At 41.4% G+C, this 27,332-nt stretch overlaps 1 protein-coding gene across 3 annotated transcripts; it reads right to left on the bottom strand.

Annotated features, from left to right (window-relative positions):
- Positions 1-158: 158 nt before the first annotated feature.
- On the bottom strand, positions 159-27,332 carry STAM2 (signal transducing adaptor molecule 2). 3 transcript variants are annotated; one of them, XM_086750720.1, is made up of 14 exons: positions 27,069-27,332; positions 18,048-18,132; positions 15,153-15,228; positions 14,840-14,935; positions 12,220-12,366; positions 10,470-10,539; positions 9,525-9,711; positions 8,584-8,678; positions 7,803-7,885; positions 7,532-7,619; positions 6,690-6,744; positions 5,857-6,010; positions 4,139-4,308; positions 159-3,910 (listed from the first exon to the last, which is right to left on the bottom strand). In XM_086750720.1, exons 1-14 carry the CDS (start codon positions 27,106-27,108, stop codon positions 3,679-3,681), a joined length of 1,578 nt encoding a protein of 525 aa, XP_086606846.1. In that variant the 5' UTR covers positions 27,109-27,332; the 3' UTR covers positions 159-3,678. The 3 variants fall into 3 exon arrangements, with proteins under 3 accessions (XP_086606846.1, XP_086606847.1, XP_086606848.1); XM_086750721.1 differs by lacking the exon at positions 14,840-14,935; XM_086750722.1 differs by lacking the exons at positions 18,048-18,132; positions 27,069-27,332 and adding an exon at positions 17,513-17,531.

Below are 27,332 nucleotides of genomic sequence, written 5' to 3'. Positions count from 1 at the left end.
GGGCTGGTGGCCGAGCCTGTGGCGCTAGCCCGGGGCGGGCTCCACGGGAGAGCGAGCCTCACGGCGGGAGGGCAGAGGGGACACACATTCACACGAAGCTTTTGCCTCATCTTTCCAGCAAGGACTGCACTCCATCAAACAAAAGACTCTTCACCCGCATTGTTAAACAACCTGTGTTTTATTCACACAAGGCAATGCACACGTATGGCAGACAGGAGGCCAAATGGATATTCCAGTAAAACACGTCCCCTCTCCTTAACACTGCAAACTCTGTAAGACAATTTTCTGTAAGAACTGCGATACATCTATAACCAGTAGACATTCCCCTTGAGCCCCAGGCAGAACAGCAGTTGGTCCAGGCGTGCCACCCGGTGGGGGGCAGGCCGCTCGCCGGCCGACCGACAGAAGACTTTTCGGTGCCGGTGAAGGAAGCAGAGCTGTGAAAGCTCAGACGTGCTCAGAACCTGCCCCAGCTCCGGTTCCTTTCCTTCATTTTTCATTCCCACTGCTTCAAAACAGTTTTGAGTCAGCTTCATGTAAAATGTAACTGGTAAGAGCCATAAATCCTAAAAAGTTATTGATTCATTCAACAGACATCACAGTGTTCAGTGTAAGCAACAGCAGCGACTATTGTATCTTAGAAAAGATGCATAGATAAAAAGAAGAAAAAAAAATCTTCCTATCAGAAAATAATTCCTGTAAGAGATTGCAGCTGCAGCCACGTCCCGCTCAGCTCTCCTTCCTGAGGGACAGCCTTCAAAAGAGTGACGCTGTCCCACCAGTCCATGAACACCTATGAACAAGACCTAAAGCAAAACGAACACGGAACATTATTTCTAAGGTTTACTTGTTGCGGAAACAATCTGATTTTTTAACATTGTAATTTCTGTACCAAATTAAACAGACAATGCATTTGTCACGTCAAAGCTGAACGCAAGACCACAACGTCTCACAACACGTCTCTGCACAGCGGTATTACAGACAGGTTCAACTGTTGCCTTCAGCTGACTGTAACAGACAATAGGTTGCCAACTGATACTAGAAGAAAATTTATCTAGTATTGGTATTTTCAACATCCGTGAAGCAAATATATTACAAGAAAATTCTCCTTATAAAGTTGCACGAATTTCTGTTAACCATTAAGAGTCTATATGAAAAAGCAGAAGTTTTCTACCGTTGATTCCCGATACAAAACAGTGGGTAGAAACCTAATGTAGAAATCTGAAGTTAGAGAAATCCTTTGGCAGCATGTTCAGTTACAATCAGGCCTTAAAAATAAATATGATAATGTATAGCAGTATGAAGAGAAAAAACCAGATCCTATTAACACCAAAACCCTCTAGATACACTATTTTAATAATAATTAAATTATTTTACACTATCTACAAGTTGCATATCACAGAATTAGGAATATAAGAGATGACAGAATGACAAATCCCGCTTTTATAAAATTGCAGGCTTTAACAGTATGCATATACGGAGCCGTGTAGAAAATCTCAGACAAGTAAGTATACACATTATTTATATTTAATAATTAACTGAACATAATCAAATCGCATCTGTCTAGCCATCTCAATTTAAGATACTCGATATTTCTGCTGGACCAAAGTTTTTAAACCCAATACAAACACCTACCTTAATCTCAATTTACTAACGAACACGGAGAATCGCTATAAGTGATAGCAAGGCTTAGTTTGACTACATACCAACTTGGAACTCAGTAAACTCTCTCAAAAAAATCTCAACAATAAAAATTTTGAACAGCAGCATTGAAATTAATTATTCTTCTTAAAGAACGCAAGGAACAAGTTATCAAAATACTTCAGTATTGCAACACGTATTATTTATACTAAACTACTTCAAGGGGAAGGATGAAGACAAATTAAAGTCATGTCAAAAGGAAAGACAAAAGCTTCCTTCCAATTGCACAAATTTAAATTAAAAAAATGATTTAAAAGGTGGGTATTGAATACCTTATTGCATAGGCATGAGGCTGCAAATGAGCAAGGTCGCGATAGGAAACAATTAAATAAAATGTAAAAGAAATGGAGGTGGTGCTGAGTGAAGGGTGGCTTTTGTTACTCAACAACAGTCTACAATCTGATAGTTCTCATTTGGGAGAAAGTTTATACACCAAACATACTTATTGAGACATCTGGGAGTTTCATGCATTTAATCAAGATGCTTTTATCAGTGACTTGCTTCCATTATTTTCCCAATTTAAAGATGATTACTCATCATAAAATTGTTAAAATAGGTATCAATATGCCTGTGCTAAAGTGAGTAGATAAATAGTGATTTTTATTTTTTTTTCAAAGGTTGAAACAATAAAAGGAAGAAGTCCCACATTCCTGAAAGAGAATTCAGCTCATCTGCTCCTCTTGTACAAACCCCACCCATTAAAAAAAGTGCATCAGGGAAGAAATTCTTGGATTTCTTTTCTTAGCCACCAAATGCTGCGCGTTCCCGGTTCCAAGGCAATTCCTTTTCTAAAGACACATCTGTCACTTTCAATATGCAACCGCTCCTTGTACTGACCGAGGAGCGCAGTCCCCCTCAAAGCACGTGTATGCTGCCTAGACAGGCAGTGCGTTAAACACCCCTTTTCCGAACGGTGCAAGAGTTTCTCTGACTGTCAATGGCGTTTATTTGGACAGGGCAGTGGTGGCACAGGAAGGAAATCCAAGAGAGGCAAGAATCCCCTGGTCCCATAAAGACGATTCCTGTTCCACTCGGCTCCCTGTTGGAAAGGGAACAAGGCAGATTCTCAGTCTTAAGAAGCTTCAAACCTTCGAGCCCCTCCTTTACCACAAGGAACAATAATACTCCTTCACTTCTAAATACATCCCAAAAGGAAAAGAGAAGAGATTCTGTACAAGTTTCTGGCTCAGCACTTTGTATCCACAGAGTGCCCACACAGTCAGCTGGGCGCATCCTTGCCTGCTCTCGCAAAGGAGACTTGTGCTTGCAGCACCACCTCCGCCTAGACACAAGCGAGTCCTAGCAGAACCCCACCTATTTTCTTCAGGAGAGACACATCAGAGGTTCTCTGCAGTTTCTGAAAACCTAATAGGCAGCACTGTAAAAACCTCATTTCTCCTATTTCTGTAGGTCCTCACTCTCACAATACCAAATCATTTTCTCTTCCAGCTCTTATCTCCTGAACTCGTGCAGTTGTTCCAGTCGCGCAGCGCACATCATATCGTAAAGCTCACTACAGCAGCGCCGAGAGAAGGTGGTGTCTAAGTCAGCAGGGACTCTCTAAAGCCACTTGGATAGAAGGATTATCACAAGATACCAGAGGAGGCAATGCACAACGAGCGCAACGCCTAACAATGATTAAGCATCCTCAAGTTTTCAGAAACACATTCAAAAGAAAATTGTTTTTTGGACAATCTTTTAACTTAAGATTCACAAGTGGTGTTTCTTGAAAGCACTGAAATAAGGGCTGAAAGTAATCTGAAATTATTTTAAATCAACAGCTAATCTAGTTCAAGCTATCTTTATGCAATGCTTAATAATCAGATCTGATGCATATTTTTACTCTGCGTCGCCCTAACGCAGCAATTGGGTTATTTAAAAGGAAAATGCATTTTGATATCCGTGACAGGTATTCATAAAAATCATTAGGTCAGGCAACCTTTATTCGTTAATTCAGAAGTACGAGCTGGTTTGGTTTTAAAGAAGAGGCTGTTGGTGGTAATTTGCTTGTTGCTGTAGAACGGACTGGGCAGGAACTGCCACAGGATAACCTGGTCCTTGAGGCAAACTCGACGTGTTGTTCTGGTAAGCCGACATATCCACTGACATTCCCATCTGCTGCTGGGTGTAAGCAGCTGTGCTGGCAGCTGACGGAAGGCCAGGGTTCTGGTTCACGTACGTCTGGTTTAACACAGAATCTGGTCCGGCACTGTAACAAAACAAACCACATCTCATTCTGACAAGTCCATGTCTATTCACCTGATAAGCAGATTTGCAAATAAAGAATACTGCTTAGTCCGAAAGGGATCTGTATATTTTCAAAACGATCAAACAGTATTACGCGTCGTCGTAAATATCCCAAGAACACACAACCTCTAGACAAAGTAGTAAAAGAACCATCAGAAGAAGGTGATTTAACAGTTTGCCGAAGCGATACCTTAAATACGCAGCTTGAGCCGGCTGAGCTGCTCCAGAAGAATTTATACTTTGAGGCAGAGACCTCAACTGCCCCATCTGCTCAGGTCCTAGGCTGTAACCTGGGGAAATGGTGACTTGGTGAACACCCTGGATCATGTAGTTTCCACTAGGTGGCTGTACAGGGTATGACTGTAAATGAAAAATACGTTTTAAAAGTGTATATTTTATTTTCTATTAAGTAGCAGAAAATGTGGCACGGAATACCACGACAATGAACAAACATGTTAGGGCTCAAAGGCTGAATGAACATCGTTTCATTTTCCAAGCAGGTTCTAACACCAAAACACGTAACTTCTCATAGCACGTTTGAAGGAGGCATCCTTTATTTCACCAGGAGGTACCTGTTTGAGAAATGCACTGCTAACAAGGTCAGTGCTTAATATCCAGAAGAACCTTTTGTATCCCACAGAAGACCTCTGTCCCTCCCAGAAACCCTTTTTCTTTCTCTCTAATTTCCCTGGTCTTTAACATGTTCAATCCTTACATCCTTTTGATGCACAGAGTTGAGTAGGAAGATGGGCACGATACGAGATTTGTTATTTAGCATGTTTGGGGAATTAAAACATAAGAATATGCTAAGACTGTAACACAAAGGGAAAGCATAACATTTAGTTTCTTGTATTTCTGGTTTGAGATAACGCAAGTCTTCACCCAAAACTCAGCTAGAACAGGTGGGGCGACAGGCTTACTTTACAAAGCCTATGCTGCTCGTTGGGTTTGGCCTTGGGATAGTACACGGGCACTGAAGGAGCAGGCAGCTTTGCCCAGTAATTGCGCTAAGCTCAGCACAGTTAGCATTAGCTTGTATTTTTCACCACTGGAAGCATGTATCTTGGAAGAAACAGTAAACGTCAGTTCCTTTTTGGCTTAAATTACTTTTTAACCTCCAAATATAATGAATTTTCCATCGTTACCAGGAGTTAAGGACATGGAATTACTTTTAACTGACATATTTTCAGATCTAGCAGTTGCTATGGCAACTATTCTTTTCCCACTGAACAATTAACATTAAAGTAAAATTCACTTAAAGTAAATACACTCATTCTACGCTTTCTCAAAAAAGGATCCTTAAAATCCCTCTTTCTCCTCCATTTTTGTTTTCTTAAAACCTCAATATGGCACATTAGAAATACTGTAAAACAGTTTTGAGCAACCGCACCCCTAATGCAACATGTTCATTTCTTAAGGGAAAAAAAAAAAAAAAGAGCTAAAACCAGCCTCGTGTTTCTATATTTAGAAAAAGTACACTGCACTCCTGATTAATGCACTACCATTAATGTTAACTCGATCCCCACTACTAGATAAGAAGGTAACATTTTACTTTAAGACTGAGGACACGACGCACAGCAAGAATATCCACCAAGCTGCTGAACCACACAACTCTAACCGTAAAAAATTAATCACGGAAGGAATCTTTTAGTATTTTTAATACAGCACCTTTCTGGTAAGTAGAGCAAAATTAACAGCTATACTTTATTGTTCAAGCAGGTAAATGCAAATTTAAGCGCTCTGTTCTAGCATGTAAATGATGTTTTATTCTAAAGGCTATAAAAAGTCACCAGGCAATGTCAGATTGTTCGTAGGCTAGCAAGAAAGCGTACACTTCATTTGTGCTGTCATCTTTTTAAATAGAAATCTATATTAGGAAAGTCTCTATTTCCAGCAGGGGATACTGACCTGCACGGAAACAGCAGAAGATGTAGGTGGGTATTGTGCGGGATGGTGGAGCTTTGAGTAGGCTGAATACATCGGTGTTTCATTCATCAGTTTGTTGTAGAGCTCCAGAGCTTCCAGAACTTTCACATTCAACTCGGATAATTCCGAATGTTTTCTGTTTCAAAACAAATATATGCAAACACTAAGTTTCTCTAATATCTGGTGTCAGATGGTAAAACAGAAGAGGGGTTCATTAAACAGTTTTGAACATGCAAAAAAAAAAACCCTAAACAACACACCTTAAAAGGTAGATGGTAATTTTCTTACACATCTGTGTTGGAAAACTGCCATTCTGTTTCTTACACTGTTCTGTTCCTTACACCGATGGACTGGAAGCAGCGTCCAAGTGGTGCATAACTATTCTTCCCTAGCTGCAATAAGGCAAGCAACGCCACGGGTGTTAGTTACCTTTTCTTTTCACCTCAAATATCCCTAGGCGTCTGGGGGGGAAGAGGTGAAGATATCATTGAATAGATTTTTCTGTCATGGAGGACAGTCAGCAGCAGACTGAAAATACCAAGCTCCAGACAGACTGCAAAGGCTACAGTCAAAAAATGCTGGTATAAAATGCACCCGGTAACTTACGCAGTAAGTTCGGAGAGCAGTAATCAAATCTTACTACACACACTTTTGTACCTAAGTGTCAAAAAATAAAAGGTAGAACTGTCAATATTTCTTTCTTGCCAGATCTTCTAGCTTGGGAGATGAAAGTGAAAGTACCAAAAGAAATTACTGCAGCTGCACAATTTAAAGTAAATCATAGTAAATAACACAGAAGCTACGTTATGACTCACCTATCTATCTCTTCTAGTTTTTCATCTATCATTGGACCCATCTGTTGACAAATATCTGCGAAGACAAAAGTGTCAAGGTAGTTAATGTCTTGCACAATTAAAAGTTTAAATGCAGCCAAGGAATATTTTATCCCAGTGCATTAAAATACCGTAGGAAACTGGAGAGTGCACCAGGTTATCACGTGCGTCCCATTCCTCCCGCCTCAATAGACAGGAAAAATACCGGGGTTATTCTGCTTCGTCATCCCTTCTCCTCTTTCCCTCTGCCCTCTCAAACAAAAGACTATTACGAAACACTGGGAAAATTGTGCCTTTCTGCTTGCACCGTGCAAGATGGATGACTTTCATCTCCTACTGGAATATCCAGCCTAGGTCTGCTGTACTGCACGCTTCCTTTACCTTCGCTTTTTCCATTCTAGAAATACTCCTTTCTTAACGCATGTTCAATTGTTACTGCACACCTTGAACTAACTGGCTCTTAAGTGAGCTGAACTCGCCTCTCCTAGCCAGCAATGTTCTGGAGACATTTTGACACAAAATTGCTTATTTCAAGCAGAGTTTTGAAAGATAGATGGATCCTGCAAAGATCAGGCATTGTACACCAGCTGGAAGTTATGCAAATTGCTCTGCTAAACATGGAGTTGGCCTGGCAACTATTAGAAAATGTAGAGTTATACATATAGTCCCACACTCCCACTGTGAAATAAGCTATTCTACAGCACACTATTAGTACTGAACAGAGCTTCTCTAAGCTTAAAATAAATGCAAAAGAATTACCAGCTCAGTCCACAAGAAAGAATAAGAAGAAATACAAAAACTAGACAGCTTAGTGCTCAAAGTACCTTCTGAGTCTAGAAGATCTGGAGAATCAAGCTTTAAATCTGTAGGATCTATACTCTGAAGTACCTGCAGCGTTTTATCCATCTTATCCTGAAAGGTGAAGAGAAGATTAAGAACAGTTATGTCTGAAGCATGGCAGAGACTGTTTTAATTCTCAAATTAAAAAAAAAGTTCTGTACATAAAAAGAGTTACCCGCTAACATTCAGTAACAAAATAATGTATCAACCAATGTAAAATCTCAGCCATTTTTTATATTGAAAGTGACTGCATACCTCATCTATATAAACTGGCTCAGGTTCTGCTTTCTTAATTTCTTCTGTAGTATCCTCAGGAACAGAATTTTTATCCACAGTTGCTGAAAGAACAAACCTTAGTTTATTTTCTGCAGCTGTGTTACTATGCTAACTTAAAACACACATTTTCTCCTTGCTTGCCATCAGTTCTTCAATCGAGAGAGAAATTTGAACAAGTACTTTAAAGCAGTGCTGCACCTAGCTGCTGGAGAAGGGAAAGTGTGTTTGCCTAGAACAGGTTCTGACAAGCCGCTTCCTGTCAGCCTGATGATGAACCTAGGCCCAGCAAGGGAAAGACTCTTGAGTCATATCAGCATCTAAAAACACCTCCAACACATGTACAGTTGCTTTCAGCCAAGTCGTAAGCGTTAAGATTTATTTTGGTATTATGAGCACAAATAAAGCTAACAATGTGATTCTTACAAACCACTGGCACGGGTGTGAATGTTATTCTATACGAGGTCTGAAAAGAGACTTTGACATTTTAAATGGCAAGTGGCTGGATTCATATGTAATATGTCACTGACAAAGAATTATGGTAAATTGAACTGCATTTCTGCAACAGGAAAAAGGTAACAACTTGGAGGAGAATCAGAACCTAGAAATCGCTAAAGTGAGCTACAGCTTGCCTGCTTATTTGAAACAAGGGCAAGATTTCTCTCTCAACTCTTTCCTTGGACTGATTTCAGGAAATTATTTTGCTAATTCTACCATTAGCCCACCTTTCTAAAATAATGTCAGCTTTTAGTAGCTAACTTACCTGCCTCAGGTTCCACATTTAAGTCAGAAGTCACAAAATTAGATGGAAACAGTCCTACTCCTCGATGATTTTCGCCTTTCCACCAATTGGTGTCACTGGGGAAATAAAGCGGTATTACAAAACTCTGAACAGCAACATATTTGGGGCTTCTGACAGAAAACCTGTGATATCAAATGCACTGCTTCCCTGTGTATCCCACAGCAAAGACAAAGAGAACATTTGCAGAGACTAGCAGCCCAGCAGCAAAGCCAAAGGCAGGAGCTGGGGCAGAGGGGTGGGGACGAGAAGAGGAGAGACCGGGAGAAGTAAAATAATTCAGTAGCAATCACTCAAAATTTAACACAACTCTTCAATTTTTAGATGGATTAGATGATAGCCCATTATAGCTTCATCTAAAAGTTTACAAGAAGTACACAACTGGGGACTAACATTAGAAATAATTGATGTGTCACAGTCTATTAAATTAGAACAGCATTAGCAGGGAAGAAGTTCTGCTCCTTAGCTATCATTGGGGCCGCGGTGGTAACAACAGTAATTATCTTAAGTATTGTTTCTTCAGGTCTATTCTTAGCAAATGGGATACTTGATAGCCAGAGATTTAACAATTTCTGGAACTAGCTGGAATTTAGCACTGTAATGCGTATGTATATTCTTATGACATATGTTACACCTAGCCAACATTTATCTTAAAAACCACAAATTGGACCTACACCACAGAATGAAATAGCCAACATAACGCAGTGAGGTTGTTCCTGCACCCAAAAAGACTTGAGATCAAAAACCCGGGAGTACGAAAAGAATAGTGGAAGATAAAGCGCTGCGAGGGAGGTCAGAGTAACAACGTACATTTCTGTGGGGCAAGAAGTATCAGAGGAAAAATTTGCTATCCTAAGAAAACAACAGTTCTGGAATAAAGACACCTTCATCGGGGTATAATATACCTGTCATCCAAAACAAAAATAATTTCTCCACTTTTAAAGGTGAGCTCATTGTCCTCAACGGCTTCAAAGTCATACAGAGCCCGCACCTTCCTTGAGTTCTGATTGTTTTGCTGAATTTCTGCAGATGGGTACAAGGATTTAGTTTCCATTTGTTGCTGTTTCTGCTCTTGCAAAGACAATTCGATAGCTACAATGAGGGAAGGGAAAAAAAAAAAAAAAGAATTTTGTGTATTTTATCCCTGGATACAAAGGCAGTTTGCTTTTCTATTAAAAATAAATAGAAAATTATTTACTGCTATATTATAAACTCAATCTGTATCTGCTCCTCTAATACTTTAAATTAAAAATCTTTGTGCCAAACTACTAGCCATATTTCACTTTTCAACTTACTTTACTCTGCCCTACTAACAGGATTAGAAGACAGGACGTAATCACGCGGAAGTTAAGAACATTTAGAAAAACCTCTGCTTTTCGCGGTGCAGCCCACAACTTGAAGCACACACACACTACTGATGTCAGCAGCACCATTAGCATGATCAGAAGTACTGGCAAATTCTTTGCTATGACATCTGAACAATAGTAACTATATCCAAGAAGAGGAGAAAGAATAAAACATTTAAATGTTCTGAATTTTTAAAGCATCAAGATGAAGGCTAAAAATCAAATGTGTGGGTACAGAAGGGAAGAGACCAAGGTCTGTGGAGAGAAAGCAGTCACAAAACAAGGCAAATGGCGACGTGATGGGGAAGAAGACCTCTTACCCCAAAATCCTCACCACGAGGACACCTTCATACCATTTTGAGTGATACAGTCTATTACTCGCCAACCTGCCGTGCCCTTGTTTACAATTCTGTGCAGCAGAAAAGAGTACAACTTCCCATTTCCATGCGTTTCAACAGAACTTCTAGAGCACAAGTCTCACGCTAGGCTGTGATTAGCATTTACCTTTAGCTATATCTTCATCTTCTTTGTTCTTACTTAGCGATGAACCATTCTTAGCAGCATTTGTGGTAGCCTGTAAATGTATTAACAATGGAATACGTTCACGTTACAAAGGAAAAAAAAGTATATAATTATAGAGCTTTCTAACAAAATAGTAATAAGTTGTTCCTGGTTAGATGCCTTATTGTAGCATTTCATTACTGAATCAAGATGACCTTCTGGAAGAGAAAACTACCACTCTTCACAATCTCAGACAGATTTTATTTTGTTTTCAGCAAGAAGCAAAGTAAAATAAATAAGCAGATCTAATTTAAATAACGGATCTCATTTAAATAATTATTTGAGTCTCATTTATTAAAGTGAGACTACTCTTTATTAAATAACTACTCTTTCCACCTTTGTCCTCCACTCCTCCCTCCAACAGGGAAGAACAGCTCTTTGGAGTCCCACATCTGCAAAGACCCAAGTTATTAAGCACCAGCTGGACGTACTGGAATGGGAGATGTCTGCATCAGAGCAAAAAGCCACCCTCCATCTCTGCCAGTGGGACAAAGGGAAGGAAGAGCAAATGTACATCAAGTTGGGAGCTGCTGACTTAAATAATAAAAGTCTCCACAACAGGATAGGGAAATCATTCTTAGAGTTTTCTTTCTAAGAAGGAAGTCTTCCTGCACATACAAGGAATGAAGAACCTAGTTTCAGACACTAGTCCTGTCTAGGACTTAGTAACGGTCCTAGAAAACAGCTCTGTACCAAATACCAGTAAACCTCAGCTTTGCTTGTTTGAAGTGAAGGGTATGAGGTAAAAACATCAAGATGTCATTTTATATATGTTTGTAGGAAAGGAAGCATAACTGGTTGCCAGTACCCTGGATCTTCCATGTTTCTGCCATATGTTTTAACACATATCCTAGATTTAGAAGTGAAAACATATTTGTGGAGGAAGGAAAGATTGTAAAAGTAAAAAACCCTCTCTGTTTTACAGAGAAAAGCAAACTTCATGTAAGGAATACATAATAGAAGCTGCAATTCTAGTTTTCAGGACTAGTCTTCACCTGACTCGTAATTAACATAAAAATATTTAGAAGCATCAATAATAAAGAAAAAAAAAATCTGTCATCATATCTGCCAGCTAGAAGATCAGGCATTATACACCACCAGAAATAAAATAGAAATGGTGAGGGTAGGGATTGGAGCCCCCCACCTCCTGCAGAGCCAGGACAATTCCTGACACAGACAGGTAACTGCACGAACAAGAAATGGGGACTTGGAAGAGGAAAGCATAGCACACATCATCTTCAAAAATGTCTCCATTCCAGATATTGCCCTTTGTTTTGTGAGGTTCTGTGAAAAAAAAAAAATGAAGGTATCTGCTCCAAGTCAGCAATTAGAACCATGAAACACCAAGTACAAAGTGTGGGCGTAGAATTGCTTTGATTTAAGGTGGTGACAGCTCAATGAAGATCTAAAAATGATCCTAAGAAAAAAAAAAAAAAAAAAGATCTAAAATGAGACAACTCAAGAGCATCATGAAATAGCCTTTAGTCTGTTCTTATCTTTCTTAGGAAGGGAAGGAAATGAAAAAAGGCAGAACGGATGGATGTGAACCTCAGCGTAAGGGGGCAATCAAACTAGAACAAGGATCTTACTCTCTGATTGAAAGCACAAAAGATCTCATTTGGACAGCTTTTCACCTGTTCACTGCCAGGAACGGTGAACCTAGCAGTACTGTGTACTCCAAATGAGCTTTTACCTGCGATCCAGCTGCAGGAAAAGTTACACCTTCTTCTTTCAAAGATTTAATAGTTGCAGATATTAAGCTACACTGTGGGTCTTTCTGAAATTCTTCTGACCACTCCACCATTAGAGTTTTTAGCTTTTCACATACTTTCGGATGAGCCTAGAAGACAAAATTGCATAGAAAGGGATGATTGTACTTCAAAATTAACAGAAGTAGTTGATCCTTCTCAGTAAAACTTTGTAACCAAAACCATTTTACTATAAATATCCTTAATAATTAATAACTGTCTAAGAAAATTTGGAAAACAGAGCCTAGAATACATGGTCTTTTACACACTGATCCTGATATTACAGATAACACGCTTAGCTTCTGGAGCATCACCCTTTCATCGGACAGCTGCCACAGCCGCTTCAAACAGCATCATTCCAATGCAGCAACTTCTCAGATGACAAGAACTCACAAAAACCTGCTACTTGTACCCTCACTGTATATACACATATAAGTATGTGCGCCCCCTTGATTACGATTCTCTCACAAAAAAAGAATCATGCATTATGTACCATGCGACTCAGCTCACGGGACAGTTGACACTATCAGATTCTGAGGGAGACACTGAGGTGCACAGACCTAGTCTGGTAAAGGAAGATATTTGCATGGAGTGGGGGCAAATCAAGATCAAGTTGGAGGATTTACGGCTACTCTAAATCCATACAGGAGGACTGATTTCATTCAACACTGCAAATTTTACGTGCTAACAACCTCAAAGTGATAATCCACCTTCACAAAAGCAGCTCAGAGTCATGTATTACTCTATGGCTAAAGAATACCCTTCAGAGTATACCTCAGAGCAGCTGATGTTTAATGTTACTTAATCCTCTAACAGCTTAAAAAAAATTACTGGAGCAAAAAAAGCAACTCTTCAATAGAGCAGCTAATATATTTGAAGGTCATGCCAATGCTATGAGGGTAAAACATGGACCAAAGCACTTATATGCTTTCTGGTTTTGTTGGCAGCTGATGAGAAAACTATAGTTTAAACCCAAAGCATCCAAGCTAAGCTCAGGATACCTGCTGGTGAGTAAGGGTTCTGGGGCTGCTGGGCTCACCTACTTCTGCATCACTTGGCTTGTCTGGAGAAGAGCCTGGGACTGCACAAACGGGGAGCACGGCCAAGGTTTCTCATCTGAGTGTAGTTCAGATCACATTGGAGGCCAGTGCCTCACACGTAAACATATGCTGAACAGTAAGAATGTTGACAAGTTTGGGCTCACGCACGCATTTAATTGAAAGGAGAGATGTAGCTCAACAGAATCATAGAATCTTTAAGGTTGGAAGAGACCTCCAAGGTCATCAAGTCCAACCGTCAACCCAACACCACCATGCCTACTAAACCATGTCCTGCAGTGCCTACGTGTCTACACGTTCTTTGAACACCTCCAGGGATGGTCTCCACCACATCCCTGGGCAGCTCGTTCCAGTGCCTGACCTTTCAGTAAAGAAGTGTTTCCTAATATCCAGCCTAAACCTCCCCTGCTGCAACTTGAGGCCATTTCCTCTTGTCCTATCAGCACTACAGATCGGCTCAGTATCAGCACAAAGACATTTGTTACACTTGTCTGAACTAATTTTCTTTTGGAGAAAAAGGAGAAAGTACAATTTTATCTGCCCCCTAAAGATTATTCCTCCAAGTGGACCAGAGACAGGGGTAAAACATAAGTATTTCTCAACAACAAAATAAACCACACTCCAGTAGCCCATTCCTCAGTGGGATTACAGGTTTGTTTGTCCACAAGTGCTGTCAGACCATGAAGGTCAATGTTCTGTTTCAGAATGGGCCATAGCTAATGAGAACAAAGGGGAGGGCTTTAAGACCTATTTTTCCATACAAAGCGAGAAACGGAAGAGCTGTGAACTCATTTTGCTTCCCAGCAAATTTATTGGTTTCCTTAATTGCTTTGCTCAAACTCTGATAATTCCAGGCCTCCTATATATTTGAAGACTAACTTCTTTTTAACCCATTAGCCATTTTTGTCTTCAACTGGAGCAGCAATTAGGGGAAAGCTGTTTCTGCTTATTCAATTCACTACATCCAGATTTTAAATTTAGATCCTGTCAGCTGCTTGACCCGAACCATTTAGGTCTTCCTTTCTTCGTTACCTCCTCGTTCAGCATTCTGAGAATCTCTGGAAACTAAGAAAGTTGTCTGAAGACTTTATCCTTTTCCTTGTAAAAATGTAGTTTAACTTTCTCACAGTTTTCACTTTGCACTTCAGCCCCCGAATTTCATTCAAGCCAAATAAAAACTCTCTTTATGAAAAAGCTGCCTTCACCATTATCAAATTAATTGAGCTTAGGAAGAGTCAAAGATTTTAATTAAAAAACTGCTCATATAATGTTGTAAAAATTAGGAGTAGGTATTATCTGCCTGTTGCTTCTTTAATATTTTCATAGTAAAAATTAAAGCAGACCAATTTCAGTGATAAGACAAACAGCCAGCAGTATCTGCAATTGCACCAAAACTAGAAAATGCAAATTAACTACATTACTTTTGCCAATTCTCTGCTATGCTGAGACAAAGGAAAGACGTTACCAAAATAATTCTCCCCCAGTACTTAATGTTATAAAAAATTACCTTATTTATTATACCTCGAGCTTCACTAGCAAAATCACGAGAACATACTTCTAAGTGAAATATTTTTCCACAGTTTGATACACAGGCTCCTAAAAGCTGACAACAGAAATACAATCGTGAAAATGCATGACAACGGTGAAAATAATCCAAAATCAAAACATACATTAAAAGAGTTAAATTTAATCCTCTGTTCAGCATGCACACTCTGATGGACTTCTACTGAAGGTAAAGGTATTAATTGATCAGTACACATTTAATGGCTGCATTACATAAAAGAATACAGAGATTTTGAAAATAGTGATAGTCTACTCACTGTAAGTGCTTGCAAAGCCACATGGGGAACTTTATGATTTACTCTCTTCATGATGGCTTTAAGGCAATCCTTTGCTCTGAAAAAGGAACAAAAACTCTTTGTGATAAATGGGACTGACACGAGCTGTGGAGTGAATGATACCAGTTACTCAAGCTGCGTGAGCAAACAAAACTGGGTCTACTGAGAAGATGTAACCTCACCTCAACTTTTCACAGAGCTAATCTGGAGAGAGAATATGTAACAACTTGTTTGTTCTTAGACATGTATTGGATTGGAACAGACTCCATTTTTACACTGGCATTTTGTATTAATTCCATAAAACTGCTGACAGGTCATAAAGGGAGCAATTGCCATTAAGTTGAGGAAATGCGTTTGAAATAGACAATGAAATAAAAACGTCTACATTGAGAAAGAGAATGAGGAGCAGTGATTAAATAAATGGTTATTTTACTGGCTACTGTAAAGGGTCTCTATGGATTTAATTTAAAAATCAGGCTCATAGCTTGTCAGCTCCCGGATCCCATTTTCAAGACACCAAGGATACATAAAGATTTTTTTAATTTGTTTTAACAAAATCTGAGAGAAGTATGGAATAACGATTAGCACTCTAAATGTTACTCTCAAAATGCAGCTACATGGGCTGAGGAACATGTAAGGCTTCAGTAACAGTGTTATTTTGAGACCCCTAAAACCATGGAGGCTCTATGTAAAGAGCTGATGCAGTATCTTTACAACTAATACCACCTGCAGTATACTTGAGCTGCTATATTATCAAAGCACAGCCCTGCAGAGACGTTTCTGTGTTTCTCCACGTCGCCTAGTGATCTCAGCTCAGCCAGCCTGTGCTCTCCACCGCTACGGCTCTGGTTCCCCGTCACTTTACCAGGCATGCGCGAAAGCCACTGATGAAGGTAGCGGGCCAAACACCTACGGTCCCTTCCCATGGCAACGCAGTGCCCTTCCCTTCCCGACTGAGGCTGTAGCAGGCACGCAGCGCCTGGATCAAGGAGCTGATCTGGCTCAGCGCGATAGTTTTCAGCCCGGTTTCAGCCAAGGTCAGATTCACCAAGAATCCATCACGCAAGGGACTAGAGGAAATACGTGACAACGTATTTCTCTTCAATGCAAATTCTCTCTCCTAGCAATTTAAAGTCATCGTGGAATTGCAACCTTAGGCAAAGCTTAGAAAAAAGCCAGAGCAGAAATGAAAGCAGAACTGTTTCAGTGTTAACATTAAAAATTGTTTGTTTCAGTGTTTTGTTTTGTTTCACAAGATGTCTGTTTCAGTGTACTGCGGGTGCAGTAAACCGCTGCTACACTCACGTTTTGGTTTAGAGCAATAGCCTAGTTTGGAAACAAGTTTTCTGATCATTCCCACATGTTACACATTTAGTCCACAGCGGAGTTTTGTGCACGCAAGTTTATTTCCTTTTGGAAGGAACTAAGGCAGAAGCTCCTCTGTGCACACCAAATGTGCTGCAACCTCTCAAGGAGCCATAGGAGTCAAAAACAGGGACAGGATCCGAGACAAATTTGCACCAGTGCTGGTGTGGATATTAAGTTTAGGAGAAATTAAACCTGTTCTGAGGAGGGGAAAAAAAAAAAAACCCCGAAAAAAACCACTCTGGTTTACTACTCCAGCCCTATTGTGCTGAGTTACTTGGTGATGCACACACAGCCAGAGAACTACGGATTTACTCCTGGTACTGAGTATGTTTTGTCATAGTTAATATACAAACAGTCCAACAAAGTCAACAAACTTGTTGTTAAGCTAAATATTTATTTAAGGGTAGGCAACGATATTTATTATTTTCAGAAGATGGCTCTTAGTGAAAGGCAGGAGGGAAGAAAACTACACAAAACTGGAGTAAAATATGCTAGCAGTAGTGGCATTTAAAATTCAGAATTTAGGATTTTATTATATATACAAAAATATATATACTAAGATTTAATTACATATTTTTAATATATATATAGTGATATATTTTGTATGTGTAATTAAAAAAAAAACAAAATTTTTTTTACAATCTCCCCTCCTCCAGAACAAGTGCATTTAAAACAGCTTCTTCTACAAAAGTCTTTTGGCACTAAAAAAAAAAATAAAATAAAATAAAATTTAATAAAGGACTGAAAGGACACTACACTTTTTTTCTTCAGGATTAAAGATTCTCAGATTGAGAAAATTTGCTATTATTCCCTGTAGGACATAATTAATAATAAAAAAAACAACCTTTCTCAGTGTAGTAATCTTAAATGTTACAGATAACTGAGAAAAATTCTAAGATCATTTAGGAATTCAGCCTATGCACTAACTCAGCTTTACTTCCAAATTTAAAACGTGCTATCACTCAAAAGATGACCTTAAAATTCAGCAAATACTTTCGGCTGGTAGAGGATCACTGACCTACCACTTAGGCTAAACTGATGCAAATGGATCTGTGTTTTCATCCTCATTTTTTCCCCTTTTCTCCTCCATCAGTCCCATTCTTCCTAATGAATAAACACAGACAAGTTTCTCATCATAAACAGCTAACTGACCTAGCGAGATAATTTTCTACAGAGAAACTAGTTCACTTTTTCCTACTGGCACAGCCGCTTCTCAAAATGTATGCAAGATTATTAATATGAAGAATGTGGTCTACTGTGCAAAACCCCATACAAACTGGAAGGCACTTGGCATATACAAATTGCTCTACCAGAAATCCTGCTGGAACACTTCTTCCAAAGAATTTTAAAGCCAAGACATCTATTTGTAGAGCTCGCAGAGACGTCAGATCGGTAGCACTTTTTGCGCAGCTGACTACGCTGAGAATTTTGGGACATGTCCTCTCTGAAACAGTATTCCTCTTCACAGGAACATGAAATCACCCGTTGTAACACGGGGACGCAGCTTACCCATTAGGAGTGCTTCCAACTTTGTCACATATGTCCATAATAAGACCCCAGTCCTCGCTGGTGTTATATTCATTTGTAGCCTTTTCTATAAAGAAAAACAAGATTGATTAAGTGTAATGGCCTATTAAGTCCAGATCCTAGTCAAACACTGTCTCAGTCATACTGAAAAAAAAAATACTCCACACACAAAACAAAGAGAGGCAGTGTCTTCTACAAACGAGCGCTAATTCCTGCTATCTTGTAGAGTGTTACGTACTGGTTTTCATACGGCAAGCACAGCACTGGAGTGACAGATGTGATAAGCATGTGAAAGATCCAAGCCCAGAAACAACTCCTGAAGTGTAATGTTGTAAAGATGACAAAGAAACTGCTTTTGCACAGTTTGTTTAGTTACTCCAGGTTTAACTCATAGCCCTAGTTTAGAGTTTGCTCAAGGCCTTCTAGCATTTGCATGCTATTAAATATTTCACACGGATGTCCCAAGAAGAAAAAAAAAATAAAATCTCCTTAGGACTCTAAAGGAAAGCCATCTCCTCATTCAACACCGTTATTAATCTTTTTTTTTCTACTACATTTTCCAGGAAATCTAAACACCATAGCAAGTATTGAGAAAAATAAGTGGCATGGAAGAATTAATAAGGACCACAGAGGAGGACAACAAAAACCAAACTGCTCTATCGAAAGAATGTATCCCTAATTAATATTTGCAGCATATTGCTCTATATATTAACTGATAAGGCTTAAAAGGAAAGCACAAATAAATAACATTAAGTTTTTATTCGAGCCATGTTATCTTAATCACAACTAAATATTAATAGTTCTATTAAAATAGCTTATAAACAGCAAATTAAGTATTTTATACTTTGCATTTACTGCCTTAGGATTTAGTTTTAGCCTGGCCAATTTAATGTTTTAACTAAATTCAAAGATAAGTGCTTTTAGATTTTTATGTTATACATTAATCCCACCAAAATGCACTTCATAATCACGGCACCAGCATAATCGGTACTTTTACAGAATTTTACTTGGGTAAGAGAAGCTACTAAATCCCTTTGGGACTATTTAGCAGATTAAAGCAGAGCATACTGGTCACTCACTGCTAATGCGATGGTGTTCTGTGATAGCAGCTGTTCCAAAATTACCAGGTTTGCTGACGGCAACACTACCACAGGACAAACCCAATTTCATGCATACAATTAAGTATTTTCTCCGATAATCAGTTTGACTACTCAGTTTTGCCGTTAAAAGTTGCAGCAACGCTCGGGCTGGCTCAGCAGAACGGCTTCCACAGAGAAAACGCGAGCGTAGCAGCCAGCAGTGCCCCTACAAACCTTTTGTTACAGATGGAAAAGCAGATCAAGGAGAAGGAATGGAAATTTGCAATTTTATCCATCGCTTATCTTCACAAGCTAGAGTCATTACTTAGAGGAAGCCAATCTTGCGTTGAAAGCATGTTCCTACAGAACAAGCCTTCTCAAAAACTTACCCGGAAAGGACATAATTGTTAAAGTTTTTTTAAAGTTCATTGGCATTTTTAGGACACTCACACAAAATTGATCGCTTGGTTCTTGAAAATAAATGACACCTGCAATTTTAAACACTTCAACATCCAATTTATTAAAAAAAAAAAAAAATCAAACCAAACCAACCCCTATGTGCACGTCCTGGATATCTGAATCGTAAGCACTGAACAATCACGAAGAACAGCGTAACGCAATGTTTGGTTCACAACTTCAGCCTGGTGCTTCCCACGAAGCTCTGCCAGCTAAACTGCTTTTTAGAAGCATCGCCTTGCATGTCTCCCGTCCCCAGCGGTGTGAATCCTCCATCCAAACTTGTCAGTGACGTGAATCCCTCTCACCAAACGACAGCAGCCCTCAGCTGTGCATGCAAAGCCAGCCTTCCCATGACAAACAGCACCAGTGCTTACTAGACAGACTGGGCACACTATTCACCCTGTCCCGAAACCTGTCTGCCCTCCAAAATTCCTGGACCATTTTATGGATGCCTCCTTCTGCAAGACCCCTCTCCCATGGGCAGAGAGGGAGCAGCTAACAGTAAGAAACGGTGGCAGGTCAACAAAAAGGCACGGAAGCCAAGAAAAACGAGGTTGTGTTTCACACCCGAGTCTTCAGAACCATTCAGCGCCACAACGGCAGTGGCCAACGCTGCACGGGCTCTTTCAGCTCTCGGCAATGCCTGCTGACTCAGGAGGGCCAAGCTCAGTTAAGATACTGGAGTGCTTTGATATGGGTGAGCACAACTGGTGAAGCAAGCCTAAAACAGGTGTCGTCATACGAGTAAGCTCTCAAATCTAGACCTCCAAATCATCCTCTTCCTACACTCCCTTCTCTTTCCCTCCACTACTTCCTTTTAAAATGGGAAACAAATCCAATCAGGTAATTTACTTTTGGAGAAGTTATTTAAAAAAAACATAATTGCATTCACAAAATACATACAAGATGCTTTGAGAAGACAGACCTATCTGATTAAAGTACTCTCTTCTAAAATATCACAGCAAAGAACCAAACTAAAATAGTTACTCAGACAAAAATATGTAGGAAACGTGAAATGACTTTGATTGTTTACAAGCCAGGCAAACGCAAGCTCGTAAACTGACCGTGCAGTGTAAACACTGCGAAGCCAAGCACCTCATTATGTACGTGCTGTCAGGCAGAGCCAAAAAAAAGATTCCTTACAAAGAGCGCCAGATAAGGAACAGGGTACGAGTGCAGTGGTGCAGCGCCGTGGGGTCCAGCTCCTTCAGTCCGCTGGTACACATCAGCCGCTCTCCTCCCCTTCTGGTGTTGGTTATGCAGACACAAGTGTCACTTCTACCCTCTACAAAAGCGCTTGCCAGAACATATATTGAAGTTTTCCTTCAGGAAAACCCCAGAGGAAACCACGACCAGCTTTGCGTGCCGTGACAGATGTCCGATGCCATCCTGATGAGCTCTTCCACTGTCAGCAAGAAGGCTTCACGTTCACCAGGCTTCACTGAGAAATTTCCAACTCCACACCTTCTACACTCGGACAAACAGCATAGCTACCGTAACGCTGAGTGCTACTCGCTCACAGCTCCCGTGCTCTTCCTCCTGTCCCCCAGCCAGCGTGTTCGGACACGGAGGCACGTCAAATGCAAAATCCCTCCCCTACTCGGCCTGTTCTAGGAGCAGACGTGGTCCTGGTGAGAATATCAAGGCTGATCTACGGCAAAGTCTTACAGCTTTGGAGGTTTTCTTCCCTGGCAGGATGACAAATTTAGCAGCATCTGTTTTTTTACTTAATGTGAGCTCCAGCTGAAGAGTAATCTTGAAGGATTTCTACTTCACAAGATGCTGAGACGTGGACTTTGATCAGAAGAAACAGATGTGGGAGGATGCATTTTCCAGTACTTTTTCAGTGCTAAGAGAATATAAACTTCTAAAAAATGTGATGACATACTCCATAGTTCTCCAATTAATGAACACTAGACTGGAGCTTACTTTTATAGAAATAACGATAAAAGCAAAATATGCTGCTTTTTATTGCTGCTTGCTATATTTTTAAAAACCCCGAAAGAACTAAAACTGCAATTAATCATTTTTAACTGGATCAGTTCCCCGATCTGATTTGCCATGCAGCTGCATGAAAAACTATGCCAACACCGAGAGGAGATAGCACTAAAATGAGCAGCTGGGAAGGGGATGAGAACTGTTTACTGATCCTACTGCCAAAAGAAGAAACGCTTGTCAAGCCAGTGCCTTAAAACACTGTCACCAGCTCGTCCAGAAAAGAAGGTAATGTTTCATCAGTGTGTGCTGAAGTCAAGTTTGCAGGACATTCTCTCTACCGCACAACATCGAAAAGGCAGGTTGCAAAGGGAGACATTCAGCTCAACTGCACTCGTCCCTTTCCGCTTTTTCACAAGAAAGGGATGGGTAATGCGCAGAAATAAGACCAAAAGACAGGAAAACAAAAATACCATGAGGACTGCAACTGGCCAACACGTGGCAATCCTCAAAAGCCTTCCTGTTTACATCTTTTCAAACATGAAGTCCTCAGCCTCTGAAGATCCTGGCAGAATGTCAAAGCGTCCCAGATCTGCAATCATCATTAAGTGCGCTGCTGCGCGTTCACTCTTACAGGCCCGGGAGCTCCACGCAGAGCTCGCCGCCTCCATACCCTGCAGCTTCCGTACAGCGTCTCGCTGGAGGCCGGCGGCGTTTTCAGCAGTGCACAACCAGCGCTGGGATCCCTCGGGTCTGCAAATATGAAAGGAACACACCCCGTTTCCGGTACAACGGCGAGAATTCTGCAGATGTGTCTAGTATCCATCTATACTCACAAGGGCAAGACGCAAGGAAAACAGCACGAGCAACTGGGGGAATCTTAAAATACCTGTATGAACACAAAAAGGAAGAAAAGAAAGGGAATTGCAGGAGCCTCACAGCCCCCAGAACCTCCCAAGCACGGTACAGGCACCCCAAAAGTTCTGCAGAAATCTCTGCCAAGATACCCAGTGTGACACCGATTCCTACCAAAAGTATACCACACCGTTACACAACGCAAGTCTCTGACTGCTTCTGCTGGAAATCTATATCCCACGTAACGCAGGCATTAGCCTCTGACACACCGAAATCAGCTGTCTGATGACAGCTCTACCTCTGTGCTGCCCAGCACACACGACCTTCAAACTTGCAAAATATTTTATTTCAGTTCTGAATTCCCTTGACCCGGGTTTGACAACAATGCTAAATAACGTGTCACTTAAAAAAACCTAAAAATATTAGAACAGAACTTTTTTTTCCCACGTGTGTCAATTTTTATGCTAGAAACAGAGAAACTAGCACTCAAGCACTGACTTAGCACAGAGAACTTCCCAGTTTGAGATGGCATTTGCTAACGACTGCAGTCACTACAGTAAAATTTTTCTAGAGACTGATTGCCCCCCGAAGCTGTGTGAAATAAAATCTTGTCTGCACATAAATATTCCAACTTCTATACAGAGCCATTCTAAGTATGTAAAAACAGAGTTCAGATATGAAAAGTGAAAGACAAAAAAAATTGAGGACTGCTCCAGACTGCTGTTTTTCGGAAGATAAAGCAGAATCACATGGATGAAAACCAGAAATTTAATCCCACACACCTTCACTTGTTTACTTTGCCTTTGTATAACCAAATTAGAAAATTCTAGTGATGATTTAATTAGTGATTACAGACATGATGACACTGTAGTCATACGACTTGCATTTCCAGTAACACCGCATGGTCCACTTGGTCCATGCTAGAAAGGCAACCCTGTGTGTAACGATCCCTACTCATGTCACTGAATATTATATTCTAAAAAAACTGGACCAAAGTGGAATATTAAAATAACTTTTTGCTACGGAAATCCAGTTCACTGAGAAGGCTTTTGAGATACAATTTTTGCTTAAAAAGCAAGCCTGACATTTATGTTTCACTGAGTCAATTGGCCGATAACCTGAAAAGCAAACAATTCCATTTTTCAATCTGCAAACTACAAGAAAAGCATTGAAAAGACTAGGGAGGGATTAGCAGAGACGTGTACTCCAGAGCCTGGAAAGCACCAAAATGAAAGTTACCAGTCACACACTGTATAACAAAACATCCCTCACAATACAATTAAAAACAAAAAAAAAAGTGAGGCTATGATATGTCAGAAAAAATAACCAAGGCAGGGCCAGGGGAGCAGACCAGTAATCCTCTCAAAAATGAGAAAGAAATGCTATAGAAGTGCAGTCTCAGAACTTAGGAATTTTCATCACGCAATTCAAGGTGAAGCCAGGGACTGAAGACTGGAAAATACTGGCCCTACATTAAAAAAAGAAAAACCAACCAAACAAACAAAAAAAAACCCCACACAAGCAACATCCCCCAAAATTTCACAATTAGCTAGTCCTCAAATACTTGCAAGTCTTACACCAAATGTTGAAGACAAGAATTCTTACAGACTGAGAAATGAAGGAAAGCAGCGACATCTTATCAAAGGCCAATCTAACACCGTCTGTTGAGATTTCAGAGACACGTTCCACAGGATGCCAGCTACAGCTCCCGAATCACTCCACAAGCAACACAAAGCACTCTAATGAGGGTGGGGAGAGCTTACTCCCCACATGCCCCAAAAATCAGTCTTGAAATGGGTATTAATGTATCCTGGCTGACACTAACAGCAAGGGTAAGGGTCTTAGAGGGAAGGCAGCAGAAAGTTGGATGGTTATGATCAATAAAAGGAAAGGTAAAACATAACACAGGGGGAAATGTAAACCCGTGAGGTCTGGATTAGGCAGGAAAAGGTAACAGTTAGAAGGACAAAATGCAAATTCACACCATCAGAGTCAATAAAAGATTCTCCTGGAAACTAAGTACTCAGCAGTTGGAAACGAGCAGAGTGAGGAGCACGCTAAGTTCTAGCACAAGAGGACACAGGCCACCGAGGCAAGGCAGCCACCAGAAGGCAGATACAACCCCAGCACGAAACACGCCAGGTAAACACTTCAGCCAAGCAGGAGGAAATATGAAATGCTACCATACGAGCTATCAGCAATCCATGATACGGTGTACAACTCTGGATGCCAGCCAAGCTATAAAAAAAAATACTTCCTACTGCCATGATCATGTCAACAACCTTAGGAAAGAAGGCTAACTAAACAAAAGATGAAAGGGAATGGGCTTGTTCTCTATGGAAGGAGCAACGACTGAAGAGATGAAGGTTATGTAGCAGGAAGGACAACGCTGGGAAAAGAACTAACCATGAATAGATTTAGACAGGAAATTAAAAAGCTTCTCACACTCTGAAGAACTGAAGTTTTCAGGTATCCTCTCAGTATAATTATATTTTGGGGTATCCTTTCATCTTCAGATGAAAGAAAACGCACTCCTCTAAAACACTATTCCACAGGTTGATCTTGCGCACTCGACTGTATACGGAGCAACCAAGGCAGACGCCAAGGAATTAAGCCGAAAAGCAAACACATGGGTCTAGGACCAAGAAAGCAAAACCAGCTGTGGCAAAGCAAGAGTGCGTTTATCTACATTTTCAGAGGTGTCCCAAGAAAACAGCGTATGGTCTGAAGAGAGCTGGATCCATGCCGTCCTTCCCACCAGCCTTTGCAGGGGTGTCCTACTCCGCTTTCTCACCACCGTTTCCCAGCCTTTGCCGAGCTGATTCAAGTCACCAGACTTCCAAACTCATCACCTTCATAGGTGATCCAACCCGCCAGCCAAATACTTTCTTTTGCCAAATTAGTTTTCTGCAAAAAAAAAGTTGAATGGTGAACAAAAACAAAACAAAAAAGCACCCTGAGTGGATAGGACCACAGAAAAGGATCTCTCCTTTCCAGTAGCATCAGGCCCTCAGCTGGGCTCAGCTACTTTCTTGGCGTGTACCTTTTCTTTTTTTTTTTTTTCCTTTTTTAAGTTAAAAAGACAACAAAACGTAGAAAAGTTAAATCCTGATAGATGCACATTAAAGGCATGAAAAACCACTCACGCAAATACTGCACGTTGAAGTACAGGCCATCCACATTTGATAATTTGATATTTTGGATAGTCTAATTTCTACGGAATAAGAATTTTTTAAAAAGCTCCTAATCCAAACAGATTTTTCCTGGCAAGGGGCCGTAAGATTTAGCCTCAATAATTACAAAGTTCCTGCTCTGCTGCACTTGTAATAAGTACAGTTACACTCAGTACAGATAAGGCAAAATTTAAGAAACTGCAAGTGAACACACCGCCACTTTTGAAGCGCTACAGTCCTGACGTTCTCGAAGCATTCGCCAAAATGAAGTTTACCAAAGAATTCTGCCCAGCTGGGAGAGCCCCCAGTTCAAAAAGCCTGCTCTTGTGCAAATACAGTAGGTAGAGCCCTGTGAAAGGTAAGCCTGGCAAAGCGCACACGAAACTTCACGAGGTCTTTGAAATAACTGGCCTGTGCGTAGCTGGTCTGGCAAGTTTCCACTTTCATTTCAGTCACAGGTCAACACTAAAAAACACACGGCGGTTTGCGAGGAGATAGAGAAGAAAGGGAATGCTTTTGTTACACAAACTTTGAGGATGCATTAAGAAAAGAGCACAATTTAACAAAAGAGAGAGAGCGTGGCAATACGAGCGCCCAGAACCGTCTCTTCCGTCTGTATATATCCTGGCCTTGACAAAAACCCAAAGAACGCTGAATTCTTCTCTTACCTAAAATTACATTGTAATAAGATACATAATCCTGACTCCGGAATCTAGCTTTATTTAATTGCTTTTTCAGAATAGCCATTGGTTAAAAACAAACCCACTCCCCAAAAAGCAACGCACAGAACAAGTTTGACGCTCCAGAAAGCACAAGACCGAGCAGAAACACAAAAGCAAACAACTGAGTCATCATCTTCATCCTCTCGATGGCACCAACTCCAGCCAAAGTTACTTCACAGTTCTGCGATGGGAAGCGTCAGCCGAGGCTTCACTTGACGCCTCTAGACGATGCCTTCGGTACCAAAACCGGGATCCTACCGATGCTAAGAGTCAGGCTTTCACCCTCAAGCTCTACAAAGCTTTACTTCGCTCCACAGAAACCCAGCGCGCTGAGCGACTTAAGGCGAAAGGCGGGAGGCAAGAAGGCACCTCAGAGACACCCCAGGGCTGTGAAACTCCAGGAGTCACCGCAGCACCGGCCACAAAACACTGCCTCAAACTGCCAGCGCCCGCCGGCCCCACTGCTCCGCCAAGGCCTCACCGCCCTGAGGGGCCCGAGGGGGCCGGGGGTACCGGTAACCCCGTCAGAAGCAGCACGACGGTTTTCCTCCGAAGCTTCGCGGCAGGACTACCGGCAGCCCCAGGGCTCCTCACCGAGCAGCCGTGAAACCGCGGCTTCCACCACCGGCCGTCGTTCCTCCTTCTCCCGCGGGAGCCCAGGCCCCGCCGCGGGAAGGAGGAGGAGGCCGCCGCCCCGCAGACACCGGCCCAACGGGACAGCCCAGGCCCTGCCGCCCGCCCGCCCGGCCTCCCCCGCGCCCCGCCGTCCCGCTCGCTCACCCACGTCCTGCTCAAAGGGGTTGGGGGCGAAGAGCGGCATCTCGGCAGGGCCCGGCGCGGCCCGCCCGCTCCTCAGCCCAGACGCCCCGGCTACCGGATCCGCCGCCGCCGCCCCACCGCGGCTTCAGGCCCCCGCGGCTGCCCCGCCGCGCCTGAACGCGTGCGGGAGGAAACGCCGCGACAGCACCGCGGCGCGCCAGCCAGGCGAGAGATGCGGGAGAGCGCCGGTACCGCCCGGTGAAACGGGGAGGGGAGGAGCGGGGC

This window comes from Chlamydotis macqueenii, chromosome 6 (assembly GCF_036417535.1).
Source record: "Chlamydotis macqueenii isolate bChlMac1 chromosome 6, bChlMac1.mat, whole genome shotgun sequence".
NCBI lineage: Eukaryota > Metazoa > Chordata > Aves > Otidiformes > Otididae > Chlamydotis > Chlamydotis macqueenii.
The sequence above is the reverse complement of the archived record's forward strand: the minus strand, read 5'-3'. Positions and strand labels throughout refer to the sequence as shown.